The 10,695-nt window shown below is 43.1% G+C and overlaps 1 protein-coding gene across 2 annotated transcripts in view; it reads right to left on the bottom strand.

Annotated features, from left to right (window-relative positions):
- Positions 1 to 4,512: 4,512 nt before the first annotated feature.
- TRIM36 (tripartite motif containing 36) overlaps positions 4,513 to 10,695 on the bottom strand; it is a 36,191-nt gene continuing 30,008 nt past the window's right edge. The window contains exons 9-11 of one of the 2 annotated variants that reach the window (XM_059416710.1): positions 8,392 to 8,689; positions 6,438 to 6,816; positions 4,513 to 5,053 (exon numbers count right to left, since the gene is read on the bottom strand). In XM_059416710.1, the coding sequence (XP_059272693.1) occupies positions 6,462 to 6,816; positions 8,392 to 8,689 (653 nt within the window). In that variant the 3' untranslated portion in view covers positions 4,513 to 5,053; positions 6,438 to 6,461. Of the gene's footprint in view, positions 5,054 to 5,138; positions 6,817 to 8,391; positions 8,690 to 10,695 lie in introns of those variants that run through there. The other variant, XM_059416708.1, reaches the window with a different exon arrangement.

Genomic DNA, 10,695 nt, shown 5'->3' with positions numbered 1-10,695 from the left:
CTCAGCCAGCCTTCCTGCTATCAAAGCCTTCTATTGCCCACCATCAGGCTCACCCAAACCCCCACACCCCCCTCCCCTCCAAAACCCTTACTGCAGGGAGCACTGGGTGTGGTGCATAAACAATGAATCTTGGATCACTGAAAAACTTAGATTAAAAATAAAAGCCTTCTATTGTTTGATAAAAGCTGCGATCCCCAAACTTACTCGGCTAGATTTTGTTCATTTTTTGTTTGTTTTTTTTTTTTTTTCAAGATTTTATTTAATTGTCAGAGAGCACAAGCAGGGGGAGCGACAGACAAGGGGAGAAGCAGGCTCTCTCCTGAGCAGAGAGCCCGATGCAGGACTCGATCCCAGGACCCCAGGATCATAACCTGAGCTAATAAAGGCAGAAGCTTAACTGACTGAGCCCCCCAGGTACCCCTAGATTTTGTTTTTTAACAAGGGATACACTCTCCTTAGCCATGTTGGGAGAATTCAAATAAGGTCTCCGATATGCAATTAGCCGTTTCTGGAGCATAGCAGTCAATACACAGCCAACTTCCAGAATCACTGATGCTTATCTAGGCAAGTCTTTTAGCTGTGGGTATGTTTTGCAACTAACACCCTCTAGTACCATGGGGGACCACGGGTCAGGATCAAGCAAATTCTACTCACATTTCTCAAAGATACCTGCTGGGAGTGGCTGATTTCCTTAAATATCTGGGGACCCCTATAGCCTCCGCATTCTTTTGGAAGCCTCAACATTGAGTACCATTCGACACAGTATCTGGGGAGTTTCAATTAAAGTGTTTGCCTAAATGCGCAAGCCTTCAAAACGGCGTAAAAAGAAAATCAGACCTTACCTGTAAATCTCAGGAGGCCCACTTTGGAGTACGGCTCTCATTCCAGTCGAGCCAGCCACGTTTTCACTGCAAACTAGTCCTGTCTTAGTGCCTCACATCCCAGAACCCTCTGGTGTCTGAAAGTCCAACTGATGTCTCCCGTGCGCCTGAGAGCCTGAGCCCCAGATCAGCCCTTGGCCTCGCCATGAGCTGGTTAGCAATGCACACTCCCCAGTCCCCACTCAGCCCTCCTCAATTTTAGCAAGATCCCCAGGTGAGTCGCTTGCCTTTTCACACTTGCTGTGTGGCTTTTTAATTAGAAGTCCACCCTCCACTCCTGGGGCGCCAGAGAAATCTAGCCTGAGCTAGGTGTCCCCGAGAAGTCCAAGCTTGACTCGGACTACCATACACTACCCAAGACCTTTTCCTCTGCGTTTCCTGAGCGCGTCTTCCTTGTTAAGTGATAACAAAGACAGACGCTTGGGCTGTCGGATCTCGGTGGCTCCGAATCTACACTTAATTTTTATCTGTCTGAATGCTACCCCAAGGGATTCATCTACCTCTTTCTAGGTTCGCTCTGGGCGTTAGACACAATTAAGAGCAGGTGAACAGACTAGTTATGACTCCCCTAATACCATCGTGTATTCGAAGGTGTTCTGATCATTCGTAAAAGATATTAGAGAGTTAAATACCGTTTTGGGGAATGCTGCTGAAAAGCAGAACGTGTGAGCATCTGCCTTGGGCTCAGATCATGATCCCAGGGTTCTGCGATGGAGCCCCACAACGGGCTCCCTGCTCAGCGGGGAGTCCGCTTCTCCCTCTCTCAACTAAATAATTAAAAAATAAAATCACACAGGTATTAAAGGACAAAACTCATGTATGAATCCAAAACTCACCACTGCTTTGGACACGTGTTCCACAGAATCATACAGGCAATAAATGCCGTGAGAATTCCTGGCGTCAAATATAAAACATCTAACTCTAACAAGCTAGCATGCCAACTTATTCTCTTTTCCTTCAACCTATAAACTGCGGCTAGATCACTGCTTAGGCTCCTACTACAACGTACTGACCTCTACAGCATTTCATGAATGTCTTCATGCTTTCTCATCACCCAACAATGTGAAGGAATTAGGCACATTTAAGAAGGAATTCAAATGTCACACGTGAGGGGCACCTGGTGGGCTCAGCCTGCGACTTTTTTTCTTTGAAAGATTTTATTTATTTAACAAGTAGTCAGAGAGTCGGGCAGAGAAAGAGGAGGAGGCAGGCTCCCTGCGGAGCAGAGAGCCCGATGTGGGGCTCGATCCCAGGACCCTGGGATCATGACCTAAGCTGAAGGCAGAGGCTTTAACCCACTGAGCCACCCAGGCACCCGTCTGTGACTCTTGAGCTCAGGGTTCGGAGTTCAAGCCCCACCTTGGGGGTAGGAGTTACTGAAAAAAAAAAACCAAAAAAATTTTTTTTTAATTTCACATGTTAAAGTTACAAGCAGAACTGACAACTCAAGAAATTTTACCCAGATCATCATTTCTGGGCTACACATAGTTCCTGATCGTCAGATGTGCTTTACCTGAAAGTGGAGAGATCATTTAGGGCAAACAAAATCAAAATGGGGAAACAAATTAAAGATGACAAAGTATCTTAAAACTCTCAAATCTCAAATCATATTGAATCTACTCACCATATACAATAAAAGTTCAATTTATAAGAGATTTTCCAAGACAGCGTCCTCAGCCAAGCACATACACATTACAACCCCATTACGAAAAAAAAAAAAAACACACTTGTGTTATAAAATTAAGATCTGAAAAAAATACTCCTTTTATGATCCATCATTGCAAAAATACTTTTTCTAGTTCCAAGATGGCAACGTCCTACCTGCCTCTTCCTCTTGAAAATCGTACCCCCTCCCAAAGAAAAAAACCATCCTAAAACAAAAATATACAGGAAACTGAAAAGCCAACTCCAAGCGCTACCAGTTGACCTGTGTAACCATTAACGACACGGACATGAGAGCAGATGGAGGGATGGTAAATGACCTGGTGGAGGAAAAGTCAAATCGGAGCTTGTACTGGGAAGACCCCACGAGCTGCATTTACCCTCGCCAATCTCCAGGCAGGCTCAGAAACCACAGGGACCATGTAAGGGAAAGCAACAGAGGATCCTAGGGCTGGTTAAGCAGGAGAGATTCAATGTGCTGTGATCCAGAAGTGATTAAAAACTGGGCACCACTCCTGTCTTGGGGCGCTAATATTTTAGAAAATGCAGACAAAAGTGAAATGTCTAAGAGCGTCAAGCAAACAACTCAAGCAGGAAAAAGGGGATTATGGTGTGTTGGGGGGTGGAAGACACAATTTAAAGAGGAGTTATGGACACCTGAGCGACTCCAACCCAGGAAGATCATCTTCACTGTCTGCATCTTCAGAGAGCCCTTGCTGGGTGGTTGCCAGTAGGGTTTGGCCAATAAGTAGCACCAACAGACCCAGTGAAGGATATTTCTACTCCCTCCGTGTCCTGGCACCACTCTCAAGGGTCAGGTGAGCCCAACTCCCAGCAAGCAACCCTTCCTTAATGTCTCTCTGTCCCCAACATCTTGGAACACAATTTCCCCTTCCCTTCCTTGCTCTAGACACAGTAATGGCTTTGAGTGGTGACTCATCCTTCCAGGGCCTCACCAGTTTCTCCAGGATGGCTCACATCTCCAAGTAATCTTTTCATTACCGTTTCAACAGGTCCCTCTATTGTGAAGGCTACTTTCTGCCAGAACCCAGGCTTCATCAGCTTGCCATCTCAAAGCCTTCTTGAGCTCCCTTATTCTCTACCCAGCATGCTCATCACTTGGCTCTTTGTAGGGCCAGCTCCTTCGGGGTGAGGTGTCAAACTTCTAAAGGGGCATCCCTGACCGCCCAATCTAACAGCCCCTTCCTCACTCTTCTAGCACTCCATTTCCTCAAAAGGAAGCTCCTAAGACCTGGCTGGGCGGTCTTGGTCACCTTATAACCAGTACACAGCTCCATGTCTCAGAAAGAGCGGGAGTCGAGTCCCAGGAGAAACTTCAATTTTCAGGATGTTCATCGCCGTGAACAAGCTAGTGAAGTTCTTCTAAAATGAAGGCAGGCCTGTCTTGTCTTTAACATTTGGTTCTCCAGTTTCTGTAGCCATGCCAGGATTGATGGTATTCCCACATGGGACACACTCTAATCTGATGATGACCGGAGTGTGTTCAATGCCTAGGAGATAACTCTGACTCCTCTTACTTTTATGAAAGCAACTGCAACTATGAGAATTAAATTATACAGGATCATGGGAATAGCCTGGAATCAACTTAAAAAAAAAAAAAAAAAGGAAGACCCATCAAACATGAACAACAATGCGTTGTGACCCACAACCAGAGCCCAATGACCCTAGGATATGAATATGAACTAAAGAGTCTCTGATCAAAATCTGATTACGGAGCAGAAAAGGAACTGTCTCCTGACAATCTGATCAGTTAGCTGAAGTAAACTAGTTTCACGTTAAGCTTTTCTAATGACCGCTTGGACAAGAATTAGAGCTAGTAAGTACATGCCCAAAAACCTTACATAAAAACCTTAGCTCTAAGTTAATATACTCAGCTGAACTTCTCTTATCAGTGATTTGTTTCCATTTTCCACATAAACAGACTGAGGATTCCCAGGATGTGGTCCAACAGTTACACGTATTTCAATTTTTATTGAAAATGAAAAAATCCAGGAGAATGATTCTTATACAACTCTACAAGGTTTTATGCACCTTTCCTATTCCTCTTAAAGCTTTTAAAATGTCTACATGGTATGTGCTTACACAGTCTTGAGACTCAAACCTCACCACACACAGGGCTTTAGCAGCCCGAATGTACAATGACGCACGAACGCTGCGGAAATTTAGTTAGCCTATGTCATAAAGTGCTAATCATCAGTGGGAACGGAACAAGGCCTGCTCAATCCTGGACTTCACCATGAGAGCTCCCACTTGCGCTGGTGACGAAAAAGCTAATTTGATATACTACCCGCCTGAGGGACGGATTCCCATTTAAAAATATGTATTAAAGGGCGCCTGGGTGGCTCAGTGGGTTGAGCCGCTGCCTTCAGCTTGGGTCATGATCTCAGGGTCCTGGGATCGAGTCCCACGTCGGGCTCTCTGCTCGGCGGGGAGCCTGTTTCCTCCTCTCTCTCTCTCTGCCTGCCTCTCCGTCTACTTGTGATCTCTCTCTGTCAAATAAATAAATTAAAAAAAAAAAATGTATTAAAGACAAACAAACAAGGAAACCAGGTAAGGCCGAAGATTTGGGTTGATCTATCAAAACAGGACAACAGCATTTCAAAACCATGAGTGCTAAAGTGTACAACAGTCTAGCTTCTGAATATTTTAATGTCTAAAAAATACACAGTTTAAATTAAAAAGGCATCTAGGTAAGAGACAGCTTTTAAAAATGAAAATAAAATTTCAATTAAAATATTAATTCTTCAAACGAAGAGCTGTTAAAAGGGTACACAGTCACTATGATTTTTGTTATTATTCCTAAACAAGCAGATTTGTCTTTTACTTACTTTTACAGATGCTTACTGCTAAACAATCGGCCACAGAAAACATCCAACTGACCAGTTACTTCACATTTTAGAATAATTTAATGACTTTAAAATAAGTCATGAACTTTCCAAACATGTAAACATAAACCAGGACAATCTAATATACAGTATCAGTGCCAAAAAGAAGAAAATCATAAAATCACAGGACACGATAGGAGGGCAAAAGAACAATATGCCAAATATCAGTGAATCTTCACTAATATTTGTAAAAAAATAAATTATTTGGTATAACTCATTTCACAGAGTAAGAAAAACTGAAGACAAATTTTACATGAAGTGACAAGTTTCAAGTGTTAGCCAAGAACTTTGTGTTTCCTGCAGACAGACAAACAATGTTTAACTACACACGAAGGTATGGGCATTACAGCTAAGGAACTCTTCAAAATATCCTTAAAAATACAAGTTGTAATCTTAAAAGAAAAAAAAAAAGCAGTATTCACTTTGCAGGGAATATACTCTGAAAATCCGTCATACACCTCAAAATACATAATTTTCCATTTAAATATACTACCATTTCTCTGACCTTTTTAACCTATCTATACTTTCGTTCTCCTATGAAAAACATATATGAGACACAAGCTAAGTACTAATTTCCACCCATAAGGCATCTAAAAAATATCTTAAGACATGAACATGATACAAAATGAAAAAATCAACCACCAAAGAAATGTAATAATAAATACTTTTGTATCCCTTCCCTCCCCGCCAAAAAAGAAATTTAAGTATCAGCAACAGGGCTGACATAAATAAATTAGATTTCCTGTTCATAAAAAAAGACAGACAGTCCAGTTAGAGAGTTAACCATTTCAGAGTTAATTAACCAGGAGTGTCTTTACTCCCATGGCTTGTGAAAGGCAGGACGACAACAGGAAGAGGCAGAACTGTTTAGGTTTTCCGATTTAAGAGGAAACACGCACAAAAACCACTGTGATCACAGACTACTTAGATGATATGTAATTAGTTACGAAGGTTAACACCAAGGCATTATTCTGCTCCCCTTTCCTACCCTAAGTCACGTCAGATGCTTAAACTACATGTGCTCTTGGTATTCTAGGTATTTTGCCGTGATGGGTTCCTCCAGCTGGACTCCCCCACTGCCCATTAAGGCAAATGCTGGGTACATGGTGTGCGAGCAGTCCACCTGGCGCTCGTAAAGGCATTTCATGTGATCCATGTCATAGAAAGCCACTCTGCCTTTGTCGTAGTCAAGGAAAATCCCTATACTCGTGGGCATGGGGAGAACTCTGTTCTCAGGCTCGTTGGCAGAAGTGGCTGACTTGGGTATGAAAAACTTCTTCATGCCAATGGTGACCAGTGTGAATGGCTGTGAGGAGTCAAAGCAGGCGTCTTCACTTCCGCTGTCATGGCCGCTGTCTTGCTCATATCTAGAACACAACGGATGGAGTCTTAGCGGGGGTGCCAAGCCACAGGCCTTCGGGGGGGCCTCCAAACGGTTTCATGCAATGATATACATCGCTTTCAAATTAAACAGTACATCAAAAACTTTTATTAAGATACAAATCAGTTAAAAACATGACGACTACACATGGCCATTTAGAGTGATACCAGAGACTCAGCCCCAAATTCTTTGTCATGAACTATCATAAAATGTCTATATATATACCTACAGATGAGAAAAATAATAAAACCCCATAAAATAATTCCGGACTCTGGCCTCTCAGAACTGAAGTGGGGGAGGAGTGCCTAGCTGGCTCAGACTCTTATTTCAGGCTCATGAGTTCAAGCCCCACACTGGGTGTAGAGATTGCTTAAAATAAGTAATAATAACGGAAGGGAAAAACTGAAGGGAACGGTCAGATTAAATATTCATAGCACATAATCATACGTTAAAAAAAAAATATATATATATATATATAAGACCAAGATGTGTGCCCTAATACAAGGAATTGGCAAATTAAAGTAAAATACACAAGCAATGCAAAACAATGCAGGAGAAAAAGTCATGTTTCATGGTCCTCAGAACCCTCATTCAGCACTGGGATTTCTACACGGTTCTATGAGGCAAGCAAGCAAGAATGAGAGGGTCTCCCCCCCAACAAATATAAATTTTGGATACAATGGTCCTTCCATTTTCCTCCTGGGCAGAGTTCACTTCTTACGTATTTGTGATTATGGTACAATGGCACTTTTTTTTTTTTTTACGTTGACACTTTTAATCAGATTTTTTCACTTCTAATATTTCTGATATTATAAGCTTTTTAAACATTATGAATGCCAATTTTCTACCAATATTCTAGGTCTATGGCATTATGTTTAACTGACCATATCCCAATTACTGTTTTCATCATTTTGTCTTTTTTTCACCCTAGAGCAAAATGCTCTTCCTATCAACTCCGATTATTAATTTGGGATTCTATCAAAAATGGACTATGTGGGCCAGTAGACCTTATCCCATCTAAAACAACGAAACCATACAATCTCGGTTCAATCACCCATCTCTTAAGACACTGGAAGTGTCTGATATGGAAACCCATGTCCCATCACTCAATGTTGTAAAATCCTCACAGGGGACTTTGAAGAAAACTGTGCCCCATAACAAAAGAACGACTTCATATCTGTTCTGAAGTATGGCCATCAGAAGCATTTCACCATGCACTTGAGTAGCACTGACCACAGAAGCAAAGCTGCAAGGTAGCTGAGATGAAAACCTTTTGAAATTTCAAAGTGCAAAGCACAGTCAAGAGGCATCCAGAACAGATTGACTTCCTCGCAGCTCCAAAAGGAACTGCTGAGTCGCAATTCTCACTGTGGAAATACAAGACAAGCCCGACCCCTTTCCTCAGCCAGCCACCTAACCGCAGCCAAAGCACCAGGGTCTAAGGAAAGCACTCGGACCGTGGTAAGTAAACCCAGGCGGACTTCCTGGCTTGCCTTGCGCATGAACAAGGCTGTTTATCTACAGAAGGATTCTCAAGTCCTAGACCGGTAAGAGAACCTACCTTGGACTAACTGCATCCCGGGGAGAACGGAGCCACTCCTGCAGTTTATCACTGGAAGCGACGCCCGCCTTGACCAGGTAGGAATACGGCTCCACACGGAAGGCCCAGAAGTGCTTCCCCTTGGTAATTCCAATGTCTCCAATGATGTAGTCCAGGCTCGTGTAATAACCCACTTGGATGCGATCTGCTGCGAGCAGGAGATTAAACCCGGCTCGGCTCTCCACGCGGTCTCTCTTCAAGTTCAGCAGGAGGTGTTCATTATTGTAGCCACATTTTTCATCAAAGAGGAAACTGAAAACTGTGGAGAGAGCTTGGAATTAGTCTGATGACTATGTGTTCGGGTTTCTGTAATTGGCGGTTCGATCTGATCTGGTCTTGAACCAGAAAGGCCTGAAAGGAGCCGTGAGAGGGAAGAGTTCACACTGCCCTCGACAAACTGGACAAACCAACATCCTGAGCAGGAGATCACCTCCAGGAGAATCTCTCTATCCAAAGATGCTCTGAAATGTTGGACGGCAGAAGCAAGCATTTTAAGTTATGAGAAAACCTACCGATGGGGTTCCTTGCAACAGACAGAGCAGATCTCTTCTAAATGTTTTACACTACTGGGATCTGTCCCTTTGCTCAAAATAAGGGACTGTTCATTTTCATAATTATCTGTACATTTTTCTAAACATGCATTCCACATTCTATAGATTTGGAAAACCTTACCTACTCTACTGGGGGCTTTTCCTTATCAACCAACATGGCAGAGATAAGACAGAGCATGATGTTTTTTTAAAAAAAAAAAAAAAAAAAGGCAAAGGTCTGGGGTTTAGAGAGATGAATGAGTTTTAATCCCTGCTTAAGGGGCGCCTGGGTGGCTCAGTGGGTTAAGCCTCTGCCTTTGGCTCAGGACATGATCTCAGGGTCCTGGGATCGAGTCCCGCATCAGGCTCTCTGCTCAGCAGGGAGCCTGCTTCCTCCTCTCTCTCTGCCTGTCTCTCTGCCTACTTGTGATCTCTGTCAAATAAATAAATAAAATCTTAAAAAAAAAAAAAAAGAGGCAGGCAGAGAGAGAGGAAGGGAAGCAGGCTCCCTGCTGAGCAGAGAGCCTGATACGGAGCTCCATCCCAGGACACTGAGATCATGACCTGAGCCAAAGGCAGAGGCTTTAACCCACTGAGCCACCGAGGTGCCCAATTTAAAAAAAAAATGTCTACTAGCAAGCTAAACCCTTTCTCCATTTACAGGCTGACCAATTTTCCTGGTAATGCCTACTGTCCTGCTGTGACCATTCCTGCTTCCAGTCCATCTCAAGTGTCTCCTGGTTTACAAAAAATGTATTTGATTGGTCACCCCATTCACACGGCTTCTCTCAGAGAAAAGCAAGTCAGCTTGGGAGCACCCAGCTGGCTCAGTTAGCAGAGTATGTGACTCTCAATCTAGGGGTTAAGAGTTCAAACCCCACACTGGGTGTCAATATTTCTTTCTTTTTTTTTTTTTTAAAGATTTTATTTATTTATTTGACAGAGGGAGATCACAAGTAGGCAGAGAGGCAGGCAGAGAGAGAGAGGAGGAAGCAGGCTCCCCACTGAGCAAAGAGCCCGATGCGGGACTCGATCCAAGGACCCTGAGATCATGACCTGAGCCGAAGGCAGCGGCTTAACCCACTGAGCCACCCAGGCGCCCTGGGTGTCAATATTTCTTAAAAACAAAAATAAAAGGGCATCTGGGTGACTCAGTGGGTTAATACCTCTGCCTTCGGCTCAGGTCATAATCTCAGGGTCCTGGAATTGAACCCACATCTCCCCCTCTCTCTCTGCTTGCCTCTCTGCCTAACTGTGATCTCTGTCAAATAAATATCTGACAAATAGTTGTTTTAAGTAGTAGACAAATATTTGACAAATATTTGTCAAAAAAATATTTTTAATAAAAAAAAAAAAGAAGTTGGAACATGTCATTTCTTCCTTCCCTGTCCACCACATACATCCCCCAAAACAGCAGCTACTTCCAGGTTTCTTTCTAATTCCACTTTCAGTCAGAGAGCAGAGAAAAGAAAGGGGAAACTACATAAATGGTAAAATATCACTTAATACTTGCAAATCCATCCTCAAACTCTCTTATTGGATTTTATTCAAATTCAAGATGAACAATGTTAGCCAACCCTGATCTGTATTTGTATTCTAATTTCTTTTTTTTAAACTGGCCACAATGGGCATGAAATACATGCATGTCCTCTTGGACAAAAGAGGAAGGAAAGACAAGGGTGTATAAAATACGGGCTCGTGAGCCACTGAAGTGGGGCGGGGGGGGGGGGGGGGG

The sequence above is a fragment of the Mustela nigripes genome, chromosome 12, assembly GCF_022355385.1.
Source record: "Mustela nigripes isolate SB6536 chromosome 12, MUSNIG.SB6536, whole genome shotgun sequence".
NCBI lineage: Eukaryota > Metazoa > Chordata > Mammalia > Carnivora > Mustelidae > Mustela > Mustela nigripes.
The sequence above is the reverse complement of the archived record's forward strand: the minus strand, read 5'-3'. Positions and strand labels throughout refer to the sequence as shown.